The 22,095-nt window shown below is 40.8% G+C and overlaps 1 protein-coding gene across 1 annotated transcript in view; it reads left to right on the top strand.

The window, feature by feature from the left end:
• Positions 1-22,095, top strand: part of dlgap4b (discs, large (Drosophila) homolog-associated protein 4b) — an 82,924-nt gene that overhangs the window by 34,895 nt on the left and 25,934 nt on the right. Inside the window, exons 3-8 of the mRNA XM_036571007.1 lie at positions 4,496-5,010; positions 7,464-8,224; positions 10,183-10,409; positions 11,997-12,095; positions 13,164-13,314; positions 15,767-16,031. Of these exons, the coding sequence (XP_036426900.1) occupies positions 4,578-5,010; positions 7,464-8,224; positions 10,183-10,409; positions 11,997-12,095; positions 13,164-13,314; positions 15,767-16,031 (1,936 nt within the window). The 5' untranslated portion in view covers positions 4,496-4,577. The remainder of the gene's footprint in view (positions 1-4,495; positions 5,011-7,463; positions 8,225-10,182; positions 10,410-11,996; positions 12,096-13,163; positions 13,315-15,766; positions 16,032-22,095) is intronic.

The raw sequence follows: 22,095 nt of genomic DNA on the forward strand, positions 1-22,095 counted from the left end.
GCTGATGAGTTGAAATCAGGTGTTTGTAATAAACTAGAATGCTAAATTGCAGTGCTGTGGCCGGTCAGGACTGAAGCCTGGCACATGTGCTCTAACGCAGTGGTCCTGTAGTATCACTGCCCTGCACATTTTTGCCATTTTCACTGCTTTAAAACACAGACAAAATTCAGGTGCCAAGATGATGCTGATGCTACTGTTTTAGATATGTTAAGTACTTGTGTTCATTTTTATAGATAATGGTATATCATACAGTGTCAAAAGCCACCTAATCAAGTCTATTTGAGAAATTTCAAACAGCAAGCATGTCTTGGCTGATTGACTACATTTGGGGGAAGGCAGGAAGGATATTTGATTTTAGGTCTAATCATTGCTTACATTCATACATATCATTTTGTGTATTCTCTCTTTTTTATCTCCTGTTTGTGTGTGTGCTAGTTATGAAAGAAAACACCTGTGTGATTACTACTGCAGCAGATGGTGACTGCTGGGAAAAAAAATACAGTCTGCACACTCTGAGCTTACCCAACCACCCACACTGAATGCTCTCTCTCTATCTCTCTCGCTCTCTCTCTCTCTCTGTGTCTCTCTTTCTGTGGAGATTAGGTTAGTTATCACGGTGGGACATCTAAGTGAATGCAACAGGCTAATTCAAGGTTATCACTGATTGAGTATGATCTTCTGGCCAACTCTGAGTGATTGAATTCAAAATAGACACTTAATGATCCTGAATGAATCCAAGTCTGCAGATGAACAATATCAAGGACGTAAGGAAGATGGAGAACAGACAAGCGCAAGATGACAGCAGAACAATTATTCATCAGGAGAAGGGATATTAAAATGTGCACGCTTCTGTCTCAGGCTGTGTGCCATATACTGTAAAAGCTAAATGAAATCTCGTTTTATAGTTTGTGATAGCAAATTTAATCTTATGTTAATGTGGATTTGAATTAATTGACTGTCACTTTATGCATAATTTATCCGCTGGTTGCTAGCTGGTAAACAGCAAACAGTCAATTAACTGAAACAACATTGCTTTTTACCCCATTTTCCTTTTTTCCTCAACACTGTTCTTTATTTCTGTCTCCAGATACATGCAGATTCACCAGGCTTTGAAAGACATAAACACTGTGGATTTAGTCTTAAAACAGAAATGAATATGTTTCAATTATTCATCATTCTTAGGCTGCACTAGACTTTAGATGAGCTCAAATATTATTTTCCTTCTTGGTGAGTGCACCTGATCTGCATTCTCATTCTGTGGCAGGCAAGCAGAAGTGTGTGTGTGTGTGTGTGTGTGTGTGTGTCTTTTAGAAGGAGAATAAGAGAGAAAATGAGAGGTAAAGCTTGATATGCTTAATATTTAATGCTATTGTCAACTTTAGAGAGCCAACTCCTCTAATGCTGCAGCTGTTTTTGGAGCTGATTTGGACTTTGCCCCCATCTCTCTCTTCCTGTCTGGATTCCCGCAGCAATTTGGCATCAGTAATGTGTGTACCCACCTGAAAGCGTGGCTTCTGAGGTATTGTCGATAAGAGAATATACTGCCTTTCCAGGAAAACATGCACTTCTTGCCTCTGTGTGTAGCAGATAGGCAGCTTTCGCTTCAGGTTTTTGCTCTGTCTTTCACTGATACTACTCCTGTGGCCTATTAGGCTTTGTCAATAGTATCTCTCTCTCTCTCTCTCTCTCTCTCTCTTTCTCTCTCTCTCTGTCTCTCTCACTCTTTATCTCTCTCTGTGGCAAATATTGTCTACATATTGACACTGTTATTAAAACTGTACAAAAGTTTGGAAGTTTCACTTTTCATAGTATTTTACATTTTTTTATTCTTTTAGATGTAATAATATATAAATATTTAATTTTTATATATTTATTTTTTAGAATTCACATTTATTCATTTAATAATAAATGCCTGATTTAAATGCTGTAAAGCAGACACCAAAAAGGACTTTTAAATGTTTCATTAAATATTTCATGCATTTTGGGAACAACAAGAAGTTATAAAATGATAACACACTGTAATTGTTTTCTCACTATTGTTTTTGTAGGAATGATCATGACTGTTCAGATGTACAGATACCCAAAGTCATCTAAATGTTTGTTTATCTTGTAATTTTGTTAATGTTATATGTTTATTAAAGTTCTGAGTGAACATCCAACGTAGCCATAAACAATGAACAGCAGTTGAAGCGTATATTTGTAGAAGTGATTTGCAGGCATAAATTTGTTGAATATGAGGTAAAAGACCAGAAACCATAACAAACCCTACAAAGAACACATTTAAAGATAGCTAACAGACTAACAGGCTCCTCCAATAATATTGACAGTTACACTTCAAGTTAAAATTTCTATTAAAGGATTCATGATCATATAAACAAAATGATCCTTTCTTTATGCCTGGACATTGTGCTAGGTTGTAGAGATGGCCACAGACAAGAAAAAGTACCAGGAGTGCTGGAAGAGTGGGATAAAGTAGCCTCTCATTTTGATATTGGAAAACTGCCTTGTGATTTGATCACCTCTTTCAACTTTATCACTGATGCTCTACAGATTTTTTCAGCTTCTTAGCTTCCTACAAATTACAACGGCATGTTGCTAGCATGTTAGAATCATTTTATACATTTATCTGTGACCGAATTGGTTGTATATTGGAAACATGGATTCCATCCTTTTGAGTGGTAGGGTAACTCCTCTATGAGAAGCCACTGATTGCACATACTGACTTCTCTAGGATAGCCCCCTGTAACTGGCATCTTTCTCTGACTGTTACTTCCCAATTACTGCACAAGAAGTCAAAGTAGTGGTCATCATCTTATTGCATTTTGCTCAGGCTTTGTGCCAGTCACTGTAATGCTTTCAGTGAGTGAAGGGATAGAATGGTGTTTAATCCCCCCGCCTCTCTGGAAGGTGCCAGCATGCCAAGTGGACAGTAGCAGGGCACAGACAGTCTGGGCACACAATATGGGGTAGTAGGCTCCCATCGCCTCAGTCCTCTGTACGACACCACAATGCCAGCATGCAGGCCAAAAACCTGCAATATGAAGCAGAGAAAGAAAGAGATAAAGATGGAGGCTGAGAAGGACTGAACATGTACCTCCAACATGACACGGCTATACAGTATACAGGCCTTTAATTTAAGTGTTGATGGAGGACGTCTCTATTTGTGTGTGTGTGAGAGAAAACAAGGGTAACACATGAATATAATGACTTTTTTTCATTTTGGACCATTTCTATTGGTCCATTTGTCATGTTAACATGTCATTTATATGTCAATAACACAATCATAGAGTGTCATTTATATGTGAATCATATACTAGTGTTCAAAAGCTAGGAATCACAGATCAAAAGTTTGGGATTTTCAAGCAAAATATTGCAGGTAAATGCATGAAATGATTCTATTATGATGCTACTACTCTACTCTTCAATTTTAATAAATCAATAGGAAGCTGTAAAAATTAGACCATTTTAGATGTGTCCAGAATGATGAACAGAGCGGACACCATTAAAAAGCTGTATAACATTGTGCATTAAGTTAATATAAATTGTTCTAAAATGAACATGCAGAATACCTTGTGTTTAAAAGTGATCAACAAATCTCAGAATAGATATTATTTCAGTTTAAAAAGCAGCAATTATTCTAATTCCAAACTTTTAATGACCCCAGAAGGTATAAAAACACACATTTGTGTGTGTATGTGTGTGTGTTTGTGTGTGTGTGTGTGTGTGTGTGTGTGTGTGTGTGTGTGTGTGTGTGTGTGTGTGTGTGTGTGTGTGTTAGGCAGGTGGCTGGCAGTCAGATGGCACATAAAGCAGGTGGTGAGGTTGTTTGTGGGTCAGTTAAAGGGTTGGACAGTCGGACACCTTTTTCTCAGACAGATCGGTCTGTAAAGCATCACGAAACAGCTTTATTACAAAAGTAAAACAACTGAGTGTGTGTGAGTGTGAGTGTTCTGTGTAACAGATGTGTGCAGCAGTACAGTCATATTTCATCTGGCCAGTCAGTTAACGGTCATGTCAAATCAAGGCACAGCTTTGAATTACTGTCTTTTAAACACGCTTCTCTGTGTGTGTATGTGTGTGTGTGTGTATGTGTGTGTGTGTGTGTGTGGTGTGTGTGTGTGTGTGTGTGAAACTGCTGGTGCCATTTTTGTGCCAGCTTGACACACATGATGACTCATTCTGCTTTTGCTCTCTCACTCCTCCCCTTCCTGTCTCTGTCTCTCTCTCTCTCTCTCCATCTCTCTCACTCTGTCCTTCCCTTTATGCCCCCTTTCTCTCTCCCTTTTTTCTCTCACTCCTTTTCCCTCTCTCTCTTCCCCCTCCATCCTTCTCTCTCACTCTGCCCATCTTTGTCTGTTTTTTCTTTATTATATTATTGTGAAAGCATCACTGAAACAAAAAAATGAAATAAGAATAAAGATTTAAAATATTTAGAAATATCCCCTTTCTCTCTCTCTCTCTCTCTCTCTCTCTCTCTCTCTCTCTCTCTATCCAGGACGTCTTCTCCAGGGTGTGCGACTCTCCCTGGTGGAACTATGCTGCTGCTCTAGGGGGGTGGGGGGTCTCCCCGTTCCGCCATGAAAGGCTACACCCCCCAGCGCTCCCGTCATCTCTCCGACTGTGAGCCCCCTCACTCTCCTGCTCACCTGGACCCCCTGTACCCTCCCTCTGCCTCCTCCACCCTGTCCCGCACTCCCTACCTCCTGCCCGGAGCCATGGATCATTACGGAGCGCTGGATCCCCACCACTTCTCCCCCTCACCCTCCCCTGGTCTCCCCCCAGACTGCCTACTGCCCCTAAACAACCAGCTGTCCTCCAGCAGCACCTTCCCCCGTATACACTACAACTCACACTACGAGCAGGGCGATTTCTCGCCCCCCGGAGGAGACAGCATCGGGGGCATCAGCACGGGCACACTGGGCACCTCCATGTCCATGGGTATGGGGATGGGCATGGGACTCGGAGTGGGACGCACCACCATGATCACCAGTGGATCTGCAACCATATCAGGTAGAGTAAGGACTTCCAAAGTGGATATGCGTGTCTTAAATCAAGTACTTTGTTAGTACACTAGCCACTTTAGTGTGTTTACACTGGAAAATACAGCAGGATGTAATGAATTGTTAATACCCAACAAACTGCAAACTGTATAATAGCTGTTTAAAATAGCAAAGTTAGTGACATTATTTGCTATTTAATTTTCAAAAAAGCCTTAGTCTACCTAATCAACTAATTAACAAAAACTGCATTATGTTGGTTACTTTTAAGAAAAATGAATGTCAGATGATAGTATTTTTGGATTTCAAAAGGCAGGAATTGGAGTGACAGGCAAAATCCATCAGTCATCAACAAATAAAAGCAAGTAAAAGTCAGAAGAACTAATGAGGCACACTTGACAATATGGCTAAGATTTACATGTAAACCACCAAGAACAACACCAGAGCCAAACTAATACAACAAGCAGCTGGCTTGGGGTTAAAGAGGGGTAGAGCCAGAATGTTCCAGGAACATAGGGGGGGGGGTCCTGTTTTTTAAATAAAAATAAAAAAAACAAGAACCAAACTGTTTGCAATCGACACATCAGAGGAAAATTTCAAATAAGATCAGTGTCTTTGTTCTTTAATAATTGTATTTATATGTGGTGCTAGGCTAATATGCAGCTAAGAATGTTTAAAAATAAATATGATATATTAACCAGTTGCTAATTTAATGGCCATGAGGTACGTTTCTTTAAGATCATTACCTTTTATTTTACCAGGAATGTAGTACATAGTGTATTAGAGTGAGAATTTGCATAGTGCCTGAATTGAGGCTCCCAATGTTTGTGCTAATGTAATTAATATAATAGTTATCTATATAGTTCCATAGCCATCAACATCATTTATTTAAAGAAGAGATTTAACATACTGCATGACTACACAGCAGTAAACTCTCTTGTCTACAGGAGGGGAGAGGTGTTTAAAAAGCCTTAAATACAGTGCCTTTCTTTATTTTGAGGACCAGAACCCCAAAGGAGACAAGGATGGTTATGTTCTTACATAAGTCATTCCTATGTTAATCATAATGGGTTCTGGCCACAGGGATGTGCTTGATCTTATTGCCCTCGTAATTTGCAGCTCTGTTTTGCAATTAGTCTGCTTTTTCACCTCAGGCTTTTTTACGGTGCATAAGTCAGAGTAGTCCTTCACACTATATGTTTTCCTGCATTTTTATTCCATCATCACCAGATTCTCTTGTCTTGCATTCACACCCTAATCAACGTCAACTGATTATTTAGATTTGCATTTTTGACAGAGAGATAAACAATAGTTACAACAGTTAGTTATATAGTTACAACAAAATGTTGAAAATCTAAAGACTATTTTGCTTCCACTGGCCAAGCATAATCAGATATTACCCCCACTGTGGTAGTAGTTATGGTTATAGTTTTGTGGTACACTCTTAAAAAGCTCTTAATTGGTTCTTGGCTTAGATGTACAGTTTGAGGCTCGTTCTGCCATTCAGCATATTATAATCAAAATGTGTTCCATGTTACTCAGTTGTGAAATAACAAGGGCACTGTTGGCTTCCTGTGTATGAAAAGTGTGAAACTCTGTGTTGAGCTGCAAGTGAGCAATAAGGGGCAAAAGAGGAGGGGTGAGAACCACATACTGTGCAAACAATTCACACCTCTACACAAAGACAGCCGTGCCAAGAGTTCTTGATATCAAAAAAACAAAAACAAAAAAAATCAAAAAAGCGTTTAAACACAATAAAAACACTTTTAAATGTTAATTTGCTTGCTGACCTACAAAGACAAAAATCCAGTTTGCTTCCGATTGGTATTTTGGTAATTGGTATTTTAAAGGTACTTTACACTATTTACAAAAAAATGGTTCTATAGTTAAAGCTGTACTATATAAGATTTTGAGATTCGGAGACCTCTCTGTTGGAAATGTACAATTGCACGCAACACAATTTGGCAATGTTGGCTGTGCTTCAGAACCTTCCACCAAGTGGATTAATCTGATGATTGGGAGAGCTTTGAAAGAGTATTCAAACATGTATGTGTTTGTGGTCTGAAAAACTCACAAAATTCAGCTCCACTCCTCTGACTTTCAGGTATTACAGCGAAACTCTGAACAGCGCATGCATGCCATATTTTACTGTGTTTTCTTTCTCCTTACTCATTAATAAGAAGTAGTAAGTATTTCTTTCAGTTTTAACAAAAAAAAAATCTCACTGTGCTACATTAAAGTATCTTTCACTAAAAGGTTGTTTAGGAAACTAAAAGAGGTTATTCTATGGCATCACCTATGTCATTCACTTATTATTATATTAGTGTGCTATAGTTTTTATGAAACCTCAGGTTGATCATCTCCACACGTATTATTTTCAAACAGTCCTGTAACCTCAGAGAACTTTGACAGGAGATTAGAATAGAGATGAGTATTTTTAAAACAGTTAAATTCTCTTCCCTCTAGGCGCAGGGAAGATGAACCGGTTGCCCCCAAACCTCCTTGACCAGTTTGAGAAGCAGTTGCCGGGGCAACAGGATGGCTTCAGCACATTACAGTTCCATCGTAGCACAGCCGTGGAGACGACCAAACAGCAGCAGCAGCAGCGTACAGACAGCCCTGGAAAGATCCGCTACTTGGTCCACTCTGTCCAGAAACTTTTTGCTAAGTCCCAGTCTCTGGAAAGCTCTGCTGTCAAAGGCAACATGAACGGGCGCTCGGGTGGCAGCAGCAGCGAGGACAAACAGCACCGGCGCAGCAAAAGCAAAGACCGGGCCAAGAGCGAGGGCACGGCCAAACGCCGGCCACGCTCCAACATGTCCGGCTACTGGAGCTCCGACGACCTGGACAGCGACATCAGCAACTACAGAAACCCCATGGCCATGATGACCCTGGGCCGGCAGGGGGCGTCAGGGTTGGACAGCCAAGCGGCTTCCAAGTACCTGATGCATGGCTACAACACCATCAGCGAGCACACGCTCAAAGTCTCAAAGAGTAACAATGACCTGAAGCACCAGGGGCTCTCTGCACTCCCAGGCCCGGGTGGAGGGGGAGGAGGAGGTGGGAGATCGGCGATGGTGGAGGGTAATTTCGGTAAGGGCGGCCCCTGGTCTACATTGACACTTGGGCCCAGCAGACAAATGTGCCAGAAAGGTTCAGCCACCCTGGACCGCTCCATGCTCAAGTCCAAGTCGTGCCATCAGGAGCTGGCCTGCCATTACCTACAGGTGCGGGGCAGGGTGAGTGTGAGAGGCTAAGATAAGAATCAGAATTAGATCCTGGGTGTGATGCCTTCTTGTATGCTTTCTTTTTTCACAGTGGCACTGTTCATACTGTATGTGTACCGTATGGGCATGGTAGGAGTATTACCTCTTAAAAGCATACTTTAGGTCACAAAATGTTTAATTCAATATGTCAAGTTTTTTTTGGGAACACCAAAAAGTTATTAAATGATAAATAACATACTGTACTTATTTACTTCCAGTCATTTCTTGATAAGGAATCTGCCTTGATATTTGATCAAACATGAGGCATTCTAAATATTAACCCCTTACCAAGCTATGGGCCTGCCAAAGTTTTATTACACACTTCTATAACCTAAGAAAAGCTCTATTAGTTTGCACTGAAGTCCCTGTAGTTACTGAATAATAAGCCTTAGTATGTAATAAGCCTGGAATGTTAAGGGGTTAATTTTAGAGTAACTTTATTCTCAGTGTTACACAGCTTTCTTGGTCATTATGGAATCATCTACAGCTCAGATTATCTTTCTGGACCACACTTCTTCATTTTAACAACTTTCTACTGATAGTTGTAGGCGGTGAAATTTTAGAGTAGTAGCATCAATAGAATGATTTCATACAATTTATTTGCAACATACAATAAATATATACATCAACCAGCTACTTCATTAAATACACAACTTATTTGTATCTATATACATTTTATCAGCTCCACTTACCATGTACATGCACTTTGTAAATCTACAATTACAGAACGTAATATATCTGTTTCTCTGCATGCTTTGTTAGCCCCCTTTTATGCTGTTCTTCAGTGCAGGACCCCCACAGGACCTCCACAGAGCAGGTATTATTTGGTGATGGATCATCCTCAGCACTGCAGTGACACTGATGTGGTGGTGGTGTGTTAGTGTGTGTTGTGCTGGTATGAGTGGATCAGACACAGCAGTGCTGCTGGAGTTTTTAAACACTTACTGTCACCTCTGCTATACACTCATACCTTGTTGGCCATGTAAAGTCAGAGATGATAGCTGAGTTTGTGTCAGTCATCCTCTATTCCTTCATCAGTGGTCACAGGATGCTGCCCACAGGACACTGCTGGCTGAATGTTTTTGGATGGTGGACTATTCTCAGTCCACCACTGATACTGAGGTGTTTAAGAGCTCCAGCATTGCTGTGTCTGATCCACTCGCAACACACACGAACACACCACCACAAATAATCCATCAACCAAATAACACCTGCTCTGTGGTGGTCCTGACCATGGAAGAACAGGGTGAAAGGGGACAAAGTATGCAGAGACACAGAAAGAATGCGGTCTGTAACTGTAGAACTATAAAGTGCACATGTACAGGATGAGAACCTGATAAAATGGAGTGTAAAGATAAGGTAGGTGTACTTAATGAAGTGGTTCATTATTTCAGAACTCAATTGATGTGAGAAAAGATTTTCATACTCATTCAACAGAATCAAGTACAGATTTACAATACAAACAATATATACGTAAGCAGATATGTAGTACCTGTATACAGGAACAGTATACAGACCTACTCATAGAGGGACACAGTATGCCTGTTTAGCAACCCAAAAAGTGTCCAACAAATCTGAACTACCTTACATTTTAGATTTTTCATAGTAATATTTAGGAGGAAAAAGAGTCTACTGTTGAATTAGTTACACTTCAGCTATTCAGTTCTGAACTACTGAACTGCTTTTGTTGTTACTCACATTTCTCACTTTCACACTTTTGACGCAGAGCTTTGACATTTTATTTTTCAGAAAAAGAGAGAACAGTGCCCAGCAGACGTTCCACTGCACTGTTCTACAGGAATCTCACCCTTACTCTCACTCACATTTTTTCATTGAAAAATAGGATATTTTACCCACCTTTGTAGTTCAATCATTTTGAATAATCATGAGTACAATCATTTATGAACTGTTGTGTGCAGATGCCGTCTATGGGTGAGTGGAGTGGGACCCTAGGCCGGAGTGGGGTTCCGGGTGAGATCCCGTGTAGGCGGATGCGCAGCGGCAGCTACGTGAAGGCCATGGGGGACCTGGAGGACAGCGACGATTCGGACGGTAGCCCTAAACCATCGCCCAAAACCGCCGCCCGCAGACAGAGCTATCTACGGGCCACACAGCAATCCCTCAGTGACCAGTTCCCTTCCAGAAAGTAAGAGGCAGAAACAGGCACACATACACACGCATAGAAAGACTCTGTCAGTCAAGCTGTGCGCAATCATGTGTTAGATTTAGCACAGTTAATCTCTCCTCCTTCTACCACATGCTACCTCCCACTCTTCCCTCTAAACAGCAAAACAATGTGTAAGCGACGGGCATGGATTAGCTGTATTGTTTTACTCTTGTTTTGTGGATGAGAGGTAACTCGCTCACATTTGAGGTTTTGTCATAATGCAGCAGTGTTTATTCCCTGATGAGGCATACGGTGACAGAAATGGAATAAAGAGCTGATCTGGATGATATAAAATGCACACACACCTCAGTGAGAACAGGGAAGACACATGCAGTGTTCTTTTTCATCCTGACTTCACTTTCCATATGCACTGTGGTGACATATTGGCCAATTTGTTAGATGTAGTTGCACTTTGTAGATTTATAGCTACTGACTGTAGCCCATCTGTTGATGCACAATTTGTCAGCCACACTTTCTTCCTCATTCAGTGGAAAGGGACTACCATAGAACCACCGCTGACCAGATATTATTTGGGTGGTGGACCAACGCTAACATGGTAGTGGCTTCATTAGAAACCCCTGCATTGTTGGTTCGCCTTGTAGGTGTACAGTTAGAGCCTATAACCTTTTTCCTTGTACAATTTGTCCTAGTCATCTCTAAGCCTTCATTAGCCGTCAGTTTCTGGCCACAGGATTATATTTATATATTTTTGGTAGTTGAACTATTTCTCAGACCAGCAGTCACACTGAGGTGTTCAGTGTCAAAACCTTGAATGTTTGGCTTATTATCTGGTTATTAATCTTAAAATATATTATGAAGTAACTTTTATGTGAATGATTCAGTAACCACTCTGAAATTAATATGGCTTGTAGTGGGTAACACCTTTGCCCTCCTCATGGCAGACTGGGGTTCAACTCCCTACCCCAGCAAGCACACCCATGCTATACCAAGATCCCAGGATTCCTAATGCTACATAGACCGACCTTTGTAATTTACAAAAATTGTTAGTTGCTTTGAATAAGAATGTCTTACAAATACATACAATATAAATATTGTAACAGAGTATGTAAGTTATGGGAGGGAGGAATTGAAATATGGGCCCACCCACATCCTTTTAGATTTAAAGGGTTTAGAACCCAGCAACCCTGCTACTAATACCAGCACAACACCCACTAACATGCCACTACTGTTTTGGTATCATTGCTGTACTAAGAATGGTCCACCACTACATAAATAAATTTTGTCAGCAGTGGTGGTCCCTTTTTACTGATGGATGGGGTACAGTATCTGATTTGTTGTGCAGGGATACAGTCAATAACTGTATAACTACAAAGTGCTTCCATATGGTTGGTATGTTAGGTTAGGTAGGTACCTAATAAAATGGCAGCTATATACTTTCTATCATCCTATCCCATAGTAACTTTTTATAATCCACTTTTTTCCCAATCTCTAGTCACTGGTACACCACATTCCTCCCTATGAATAACCTCTCTTACCTTCTTGCCCCTCTTACTTTCATTTCCCTCAAAACCCTCCTACCCGGTATCCTCTCCTTCCCTCCCCCAGCCGTCCACTGGACTATGCGATGCTACAGGGGGATCTGGAGGCCCTCTGGTCTCCCCTCCGCAGCATTGCTACACTGCAGCAAATTGGACGCTCCATAAGGTCAGTGCAGTGAGGAGTCTGTCTGACCAGCAAGCTGACTGCAGCTCCTCACTGAGTACACTGGGAGGCGCCACACCACTGTACCGCAGCGCTCCATTCATAAAGAGACCAGGGTCTGTATTCCTCTCAGAATACGAGTGCTGATCCAAGATCAGATTCCACAAAAGTTATACTGATCTTAGCCTTTAGTGTAAAACTGGTCCAAAACAGTACTCATATTATGAGATGATGAATAAGAATGGCTCTGGGTTCTACAACTCTTGGGTGGCTTTCCTCATTGAACTGACCTGTAGATAGGATGGAGCCAGAGCTGGTCAGAGGTCAGTAAAACAAAATGAGGGGAAAGCCTCTTTAGAGTTTGTGGCTTTCGCTCAAGCTTGCCCTAAACGCTAAGCACTCTTCTTATTGGACAATGACAGGACTTGACCCTGTGCTGAGTGGTCATTGTCTGTGTTGCTTCAATTTGATTGGACAGTGCTCTGTTTCTGTTTAATCTTATTGAAAATATGCTTGCTCTAATAGGACTTTGCATTTGTTTCAGTCAATGAGTGTAATCAGTATCTCAAAACTGCTTATCTGTTCAAGGTATGAATCTAATTTATATCAAATAGGGTTGAAATGGTGAATGAAGACTATGAATGGATTGTTGGGTTATTAAATTGACAGCTGGGTGCACAGAAAAGCATGGTGGCTAAATAGATCATATATCACTGCTAAAGCTTTATTCATGGCTTACTTGTTTCCATTTGCTTTGTGTTTAAGGGAGAACTTGTGAAGATTATATATTTTCTCTTCTCTTGTCTTCTCTTCCTTTTTTCTCTCTTCTCTCATTTAATCTTCTCTTCTTGTTTCTTCTCTTCTTTACTCTATTCTTTTCCTCTCTTCTTGTATCTTCTTCTCTCATCTTATTTTCCCTTTTCTTTTCTCCACTTATCTTCTCTCCTCATTTCTTCTCTTGTCTTGTCCTCATCTCCTCTTTTCTATTCACTTATCCTGATCTCCTCTTTCCTCTTCTCTTGTCCTCCTCTCTTTTCTCTTCTCATCTCTTTTCTTCTCTTGTCTTCTCAGTTGTCTTCCATCTCTGCGTGAGTTCTCGGGTAATCGTAGTCTGGATAATCTGGACTGCATTGGATCAGGAAGTTCACCGTTCCCTCGCTGGGATGATGATGACTTCAGTCAGAGTTGCAGCACGCTCGGGCGTAACAGCTGCATCAGCCAGGTCAGTCTGCGGGAGGGCAGTTAGCATAAAATTGCATTGAAACTTTGCTCTCCTAGTTTGTATCCACATTCAGAGTTAATTACAGTGTGAAAGCTACACTGTAAAAAAAGTGTTGAGAGAACTCACAACATCCAGGCAACATGATGCAAGTTTGTTGAGTTTTCTCAACAGCTGCTTTACTACTTCTTATACAGAACAACATCTTGTTACCTGATAGAGCATTAGGAGTCTCTTCCAGAAATGTTTATTGGAAAGCACAACATGCTTACCTGGTCAGGGAACTGAACCCCAGTCTATTGTGTAGAGGGCACAATACAAACCACAATCTAGTGACCAGAAGGGTGATTTTATCATTGCCATTGCTACTGAACACACACCGTGTCTCAACATGTATTTAACAAATAAATTCTTGTCTTGTTTTATCTTGTCAGTTGGTATGATGTAGGGTAACACCTGCTCTTCACCCAGCAGGCCAGGATTTGATTCTCTGCTTGGGAAGGAATCAAGAGTACTCTGAGAACACTCCAAAGGCCACATTAGATACCTCTATAACATGATTATGTGAGATAAGAGTGTCTGTCAAATGCTGTAAGTGCAATGTAGGCTGAATTTTGCCCTTTAAAGAAAAAATACTTTATTGTCAGCCTAATGTTAGATGAACAAAGAAATCTAAGTTAGTGAAACAAATGTGGATGACTGTAAAAGCAGCTGTTGAGCTCAAAAAAAGTCAAAAATCTTAATGCATCATGTTTCCTACATATTTTAAGTTCTCTCAATAGCTTTTAAAGTGCATATTTAGTTATGAAAGCTTTGGAAACAAACCTGTTTCCAAAGAAACAGTTACAGTTCATTTCATCTTTTCCCAGTTAAGTTGCTGGTGCTTAACTGGACCATTTATGTCAAATATAACAGTTTTAGTGAAAAAAAAACCTGACAAATGTCCCCTTCCTAAGCGCATGTCATGGGCCTCTGAGATTAGCTGGTGTCATTTCTAACCCGCTCCACTCCTCTCCCTCTCCTACCACTTCAGCAGAGTGACAAATGATCAATTACAGCTCTGGGATAAGGGCCCTGCTGAAATGAATTAAGCACGTTGGAATGAAATAGCTTTGGCTGCTAATGCTGAACACTGACGTGTTTGAATGACACTGGCCTTGACTGGATCCTGTTCATTCACACAAAATGAACCATCACCGTCAAAGTCACTGTGGCTATTATTAGACGCTCAATGGGAGCTTAAAGCTGCTTCTGTCTAGAACGTATGGACCATACAGTGTGAGTCACCACTGCGAGTTCATTCAGTATTGAATTCTTCCATTCTGTACTGTTAATGCACGAGTTCGTTTTCTCAGTCAGCTTCTTACTGTGAGTCAATTTGGTGCAGTTTTATTGCACCCACCAACTGCTCTGCACAGGTGGATGTCATCACATGTGCACATACATTCCTCTCAGCTGTGTTTGGCTGTAAGATTTAACCTCTAAGTCTTTTTACTTGTTTGACATTGTTTTTAGCTGCATTTATTCAACATGGACTTAAAATTTGTATATTTAAATGCACTATTACTGTTTATTTGCTGAAATTTCACATATTGGAAAAAATATATATTTATAACATAAAATGTGGCCTGTGTAAATGTTATTGCACATTTTATGTTTGATGTTATTTTTTTTCCAATATGTTAAACTCATCAAAAATGTTTTAATTGTGCACTAAAATCTGCAGAGAAATATACTTAAGTTTGTTCCCTGTAAAAGATGTGTTAACATATTTTCACGTAGAAAATTAACAAAATATGCAATTTAACTTTAATAACTGTAATACCTAAGCGCAATTTTCAGTATTTCAGTTTACTGACTTTAAGCTATAGTTGTGTTGAAGTATTATGCTTTATATATTGTTTCTCAATGAATTTACCAATAAAAATGCTCCAAAATCACTTGGCGTAAAATCTCTGTAGGTTAACTTATATTAAAAGTTAAGAATTGTTTTACCTTTTCCTGTTACTATTTTGGAGGTACTGGTTATTATTCTTGGACAGCAATGATTTGTGGAAACGCTAAACAGATCGATACCTCTTGTAGTTTCTGAGTAATAGGAATAGTAGTTACTGACTAATTCGCAGTGTTATAGTAATAGTAGTTACTGAGTAATCCGCAGTACTTACTGGTTAATAAGCCTAAAGTTTAAGGGCTTAAAAAGAATGGGGTCAGTTTTGACAGTTTGATTAGTCTTTCGTCACCTCTATGTCACCTGTCAGACTTGTTTACTGAGCATGCTCCTTACCCCTCCTCACCAAGCCGGCCTGCTCTGTACTGTTAGTTCCAAGCAGACACTCTAAAGCAGCTGACCACCATGCACCGCTGTGCACCACGCTCTGTTCTGCCCAACCTAGCAACCCATAAAAACGGCTCTAACCCTGCAGCTCAGTTCAGCATGTCTCTGTCCCACCAGGTACGGGACTCAGACATCAACCAACGCTATGGAGACGAGTCCTGTTCGGAGTCCGTGTTTGGAGATACACACCCGCACATGCGTTCTCACTCGCGGGCCGTGGAGCCTCCGGATTTGCCCACACCCACATGCTTCCGTTCCCGTAGCCATAGTTACCTCCGTGCCATTCAGGCAGGCTGCTCCCAAGATGACGACACAGCATCGGTGGATTCAGATTCACCACCACCCACCGCAACAACCGTCCGCACCTACAGCACCAGCACCGGTGAGTACACAGTCTGGGGAGCACTAGTCTGATCTTCCAGATCTGCTCCTTAAGTTTGTTTCCAGCTCTTATCAGCAATACCTGTTCTCACTACTCAAGGTCTACATGACCATCTGAATAGTAATATGTACTGTAAGAGCAGAGTGTGGCACAATAAAAGGAAAATCAGAACTTAATCTTTGATTTTGGATGTTTTTAAGAGCTCCTTATGGTCTGCATGATTATGAAAAAGAACTTGTCTTTTATTAAATTCATTTTCACCCAAGTCCCCAGTAGGCACGTAATGGTGATGATGACATCAACCAGAATCAGTTTCTGTCATAACTGTGCAACATCATACTGTTTTAATACAGAAGCAAACCAAAAACAAACAAAAAAACAAACATTTGTTTTGCACTTTCCTCATAATACTGAATGAGGGAGGAGCAATTATAAAGCAATCTAATGCTATTCATCTTCAGCACGACTGGCAATAAATCTGGAGGATTTTAAGGTCTACAAAAGGAAATATCTTTTTGTCCAAAATTCTTTCTGCTAAAATGTTACTGCGACATAAAATAATGTAACCTAACTAAGAGTCCTTGAGGCAACATTCTCCAAGTGAGAGAAGGAGGATTCACTTCATCTTGTGTATATCAGACTGGACTGGACTTTTTTTCCATTAACTGACAAAGTTATTAATGGCTGTTCATATTTGAGCTCAATAGCAAAACGAATACATCCCTTCCTTCAGTGCTCCTTCAGGAGCTCCACCCCCAAAATCATGGAAGCGCATTGCTAAGGTGAACAACACTGGGCTAGAAAACTTGTGTTTTTAGGTGTCTGTGGCCATAAAACCCTTTACAAACATTGCACAGACAAATACCATGACATAACGTTAGGGCGAACAATGACACAGTAAGTAATGTAACTAATGTTAGCTGGGTTGTGAGTTAGCTATCTGTCGCTGCTATGAAACTAACCAGTTGCTATCACAACCATTAACAATCAGGACAAAACAATACTGACCTACTGGTTCTGTGAAACAGCAAAAATAATACTGCCCACCTCTCAAGCAGAAACAGTCTCCATTTGCATTTTCATGCCATTCAACTCTCTCAATGAAGCTGAAGTCAGCTTCTTGTTCGAATTTTCTTATTCCACCTTAAATGGTGCAGCAGTTACATTCAGGCACCTCAGGTACAGAATGGAACTGCTGCACGATTTAAGGTGGAACAGGAAAATGCAAATAGGAAGTCATCTTCAGCCTCGTCAACCTCAAGGAAGATTCAGTGGAGGAATTTTTGAAAGCCTCGTCAACTTCAAGGAATATTTAGTCGAATATTTGGAAGGTGGCTTACACCAGAACGTTTCCTACTGCTCTCCGCTAACTTTCATAAACAATGCGGTGTGGGCAGTCCCTGTCTTTATCTACGGAGGGCAGGTGGGGATGGCCAACGTTTTCACAGGAAGGGACTAATATGCACGCGCAGACGGACTGGCTATGAAAACAAAAATACAGAGAAGCTCGGATTATAACACAAACAGAGGCGTTGTGACGCTATGCCCTGCTCAGAATGCCATAAATCCACTATACATACACAGAAAATAGTTGTTTACTTTTATATTAATGTTTAAAATATCTCATGTTGATCCTTTAAACTGCTGAAGGCTGAATGGACAGGTGTATGTAAATGAGTAGATCTCTTGTGTAGCATCACAAGAACAATGAATCCAAAACAGACTGTTATGGCAGCTTAGTTGCCATATATAGACCACATTCTCTTTTTAAAAATGAAAATGTGAGGAAAATTTGTTTTTCCCTCATATGGACCCTTTAATATTCAGAAAAGCAGATCAGACGCTGATACATTTCTACCTGAAAAATGCAGATAAGGCACTACTTGTTGCTGTTTATTCTTTATAAGCCAGACATCGTTAGCATCCGTGTGCTCTCCTCCTGGTCGGGTTGTGATTGTGTACGTGAGAGAGAAAGATACAGAGATGGCACTAACCTTGAGCCTGTGCCAGGCATGATGATATCTAGCTTGAAAAGAACAAACAGATAGAGGGAATGTACCCATCTCTGGCTATGAGTAAACTGTGCATCTCCCCACGTGAGGATTCCTGTTCTCCATCCCGCCACTCCTCCTTTCTCTCCCTAAATCCTCCTGTCTGCTCTCACTATTTGCATCAGACAGGGGCGGGAGCCCAGCGATATTGCAGGACTGTTGCACGATAGGCTTTCATTGGAGCCCACTCGCGCTGTTGTCCAATTACACGAACGGAGCTCAGTGATTGACAGCTTCTTTATCAAATCAGCGCGCACTGAGGCATCGCTTCCCTAAACAATACTCCAATGCACAATACGGAAGGCGTTTCCCCGGATCCTTTCTTTCCGCGACGTGGACCACGACACTGGCTGTCTTACTACAAATTACATTTGGCTTAGTTCATTTCAGAGAAATATAACCGTGAAGCGGATTAAAACATGCTATTTTAGCGCCGCTCACTAGGCGCTGTTTCACCTCCAGAACTAGTGGAGATTTATTCATTTGTAACGGGACGCAGAGACTGGGATGTGTGATGGATCGTGGTGAAGAGGTAAATACATCATCTTCTGCCATTTATCTAGAACCTAGCTCTTGTTTTATTCTCTCCACCTGTCTTGTAGACGTATTATGGTCTCGTTTTCATGTGGGCTCGGCCCCTGTTTGTCACGGATGCTGCTCTACTCGCCCATGCTTTTCATGCTTTTCCTCTCTCAGGAGCCTTGCCCAGTCTTACTCACTCACTTCTGAATGACTTGAAGGCGTTGGAAATAAATCCGCACCATTTCTCCGGCTTGACGCCTCGATGTTGATTGGTTGGAAGCGTAGCTGGTGCGTAACTGAAAGAAAACTAGTGCTTTGAATGTGCTTGGTTCAAATGGCTACCTCGAATTTACCCCATTACAATACATCAGCACAGCTATTGTGAAAAGTAAGGAAACTGAACGTCAGTAACTTTGTTGATGTGGTGTAGTATGTTTTATTCCTGTGGAACCAATGTAGTACATTTGAATCAATTAGCCTCAATTCAGTTCTTATTGTATTTTTCCACCAACTTCTGACAGGATTTTTATCCTATTTCTGTTCATTTTTATAAGTAAATAAAACACGCTTTGTGAGCAGTTCAGAGTACCGGGTTATAACTTAGCAGAGCACGTGCGCGCTCGTGCAAGTCTTGAGTTCAATGAGGTGGAGTGAGGGGGAACCGGAGGTCACGCCCCATCCTAGACTACGCCTTCTCTAAAAGCCACGCCCACTCGTACTACAGTTTGTCAGGTCTCACTGAGCTTTGTGCTGTTTTCTCATTGTTACTCCTTGCTGGCCATTTAATGAAGAGAACCCAGAGAGGGTAAGTCAGGAGCACTTTTATCTACAGTGTATACATTTTATTAGGTTACAGAAAAGGAAAAACTCAATGACAGCTCAGTCAGACAAGGCTACATTAACCTGGGCAGGCTAGAGTTGACCGGAGTGGACTGGAGAGTCGGTGTGTTCTGTATTTTCTCATGCCCTACAGGTCTAAACCTACCTCCATGAAAAGTTCTTTTATTGTCATGTTTGTAGCAGGTTGAGTCGGTGCGGTGTGGAAGCAGTGTGTGTTTATCGAGCCCCTGAGGCAACAGAGAGCCTTCATTGTTTATGAGCAAACAAGACACCCTTCTGTTACTGTCACAGGAATGCTTTGGAGAAATATTTCCACACAGATTACCTTCCTGACTGTACATTGTTAGATTTGCGGCTGTTGACCCCATTTCTGGCTTTGTTTAATAGAGTTGTAAGTTGTTATGAAAAGCTGTTCATTCATGTAATGCAGACAAAATGTATACCAAACAAGTGGGTCAAATGAAAGCAAACATATGAAAATATCAGTATCAAAAATGTGCTTAAATACATAGTAATGTACTTTTTTCATCTTTGGCACTTAAACCAGCATCGCAGGGCGCATAACATGCGTCAGCATCCAAGCATTTTCATTTTAACATCATTGTATTTGTTGACAGTGGATAAAAATCAGTCCCTCTGGGGGATTTCTTGAGCTTTATCTCAGCATCTTTTCTGTGGTCTTTGTGTCTTTGTGCTTCTGCTGCACTTCACTTGAATGCAACTCAAGCTGCTCAATTATTGAGTGGCTTCTCCATTTATACAGCTGTGTGTTAGAGAGCTTCTGTGCTGAGAACAGGACTGTGTTTGTCGATCTTTGAACAGTAAGAAGGATCTAAAGTTGGACTTTGCATGAGTGGAACAAAGAAATATGCACCTATTTGAGCTATTTATCACCTTAAAGAACATGGAAGTGTAAGAGTTAGGGTTAGGGTTATAGGCTATAGTTTATACAAAGTTGCCAAGAATTCAGACAGAACATTGACAGTGTAAGTTTGGCTCAGTTAATGTTTACCACATTTGTGATATTAGTGTCTTTTTAAAGAAACTTGACCCTATATGCAAACATGAGCATATAAAGGTAACAATGATACATTGACATTGAACTTTTTAGAGTTAAGAAAGGGATCACTAAAACCAGCTTTCAGACTGTGAAAGCTTCTTACTCACAGGGACAAAGAACTTGTTGTTTTCCAGATAAATTCCACATAAACTGGCTGATATTACAACACATTATTAAATCAGTAACAAAGCGGGAGGTGAAAAAATATGTGATTCGAAAATCTGTTCCGAAATCTGTTTTCCTTGCACTGCATACACTATGGGGAAAGTGAGAAGATTCGTGTCTGTAGCAACCAGCACAGCCCAAAAACAGTCTTCTCCTAAAGTGTACTCACTGGATCTCTAAGAATAGCAGAAGTGCTCCTCCTTCACTTCCTACACTCCTGCTTCAAGAAAGCATTCGCTGTAGAGATGGATGCTTAAATAAGATCGGAGAAGCACTGAGATGAGAATGCAACAGAATGAAGAAGAGAATCTCAGTTCCTAAGCATTCAATTCCATTTGTCTCTTGTTTGCATTGCGGATCTGAATATTGGATAACTCTGTTGTTACTGTATCTACTGTCCATCTTTGCTAAGTTATCCAGAAGCATTGCACAGTATAACCTCAGAATTAGACTCTTCTTTTTGTTTGCACGAGATGTTTCTACAGCGCTGACAGAAGTTCTCTTCCGCACTGGACGATATTAATAACTGTGTGTCTAAATTACAGTGACTGTAACTATATGAGTTCAGAAAAGCTGAAATATAAATTATATCTTGGCTAGAAAATTGTGTAATGCCAGTATTGCATAGGTAAGTGGTGGTTCTGTATTTCAGTCATCACCTTGTTTTATTAATTTATATTTCTTCTTTGCTTCTTTCCACCAAGGGAATTAAGGAATTAACAACAATTATCATGTTTTTTTGTCTCAGAAGTGAAGCTCGCATTTCCAAGGAGCCATTAACATCCCTGACAGCATAAATTAACAGGAAAACATATATGCTGAATCCGGCCAAGCTGAAGATTAGCATTTAATTAGGATTTCATTTATTTCACTTTGTGTCTGAGCAGATGGTGTGGGTGAAGATGTTTGTTTTTTGTCAGAAATAGATAGGGACACTATAGTTTGTGTGGGAAGGGGGCGTGCAAGGGCGGCACAGTGCCAGCATTTTTTTGGTTTTTCGACTCGTGGGCAGAAAGAGTTGGCAGAGCCTTAGCAGCCCCTCGTTAAGATGGCAGCTTGAGAGCATCTCCTAAAAGAGTAAAGGAGGAAAGAATGAGTGAAGATCTTCACGCAGATCATCACTAGAGACAGACTAGACAGAATAACATAATCCCTGAAAGGTAAGAAGTGAGTGAAAAAGGCCTTTTGGTAAAGAAGTGAGGGAAAGAAAGTGGAGTGAGAGACAGATCTCTTTATTTGCTTGAGCTCCATCCTGGCACTCTCTGTTCTTCTGTTTACCAAACTACAGTTGCCATGGTTATTGGCCCTTTAGTTTGCATACATCATTTAACAACAACAACATTAAAAAAAGCTGACATGGCACTCTCCCATGGCTTCTCTTCTGGCGCTGGATAAAAGGCGGTCACCCAGTGAAAGCCTCTGTGGA

The sequence above is a fragment of the Colossoma macropomum genome, unplaced genomic scaffold (genome assembly GCF_904425465.1).
Source record: "Colossoma macropomum unplaced genomic scaffold, Colossoma_macropomum, whole genome shotgun sequence".
Taxonomy (NCBI): domain Eukaryota; kingdom Metazoa; phylum Chordata; class Actinopteri; order Characiformes; family Serrasalmidae; genus Colossoma; species Colossoma macropomum.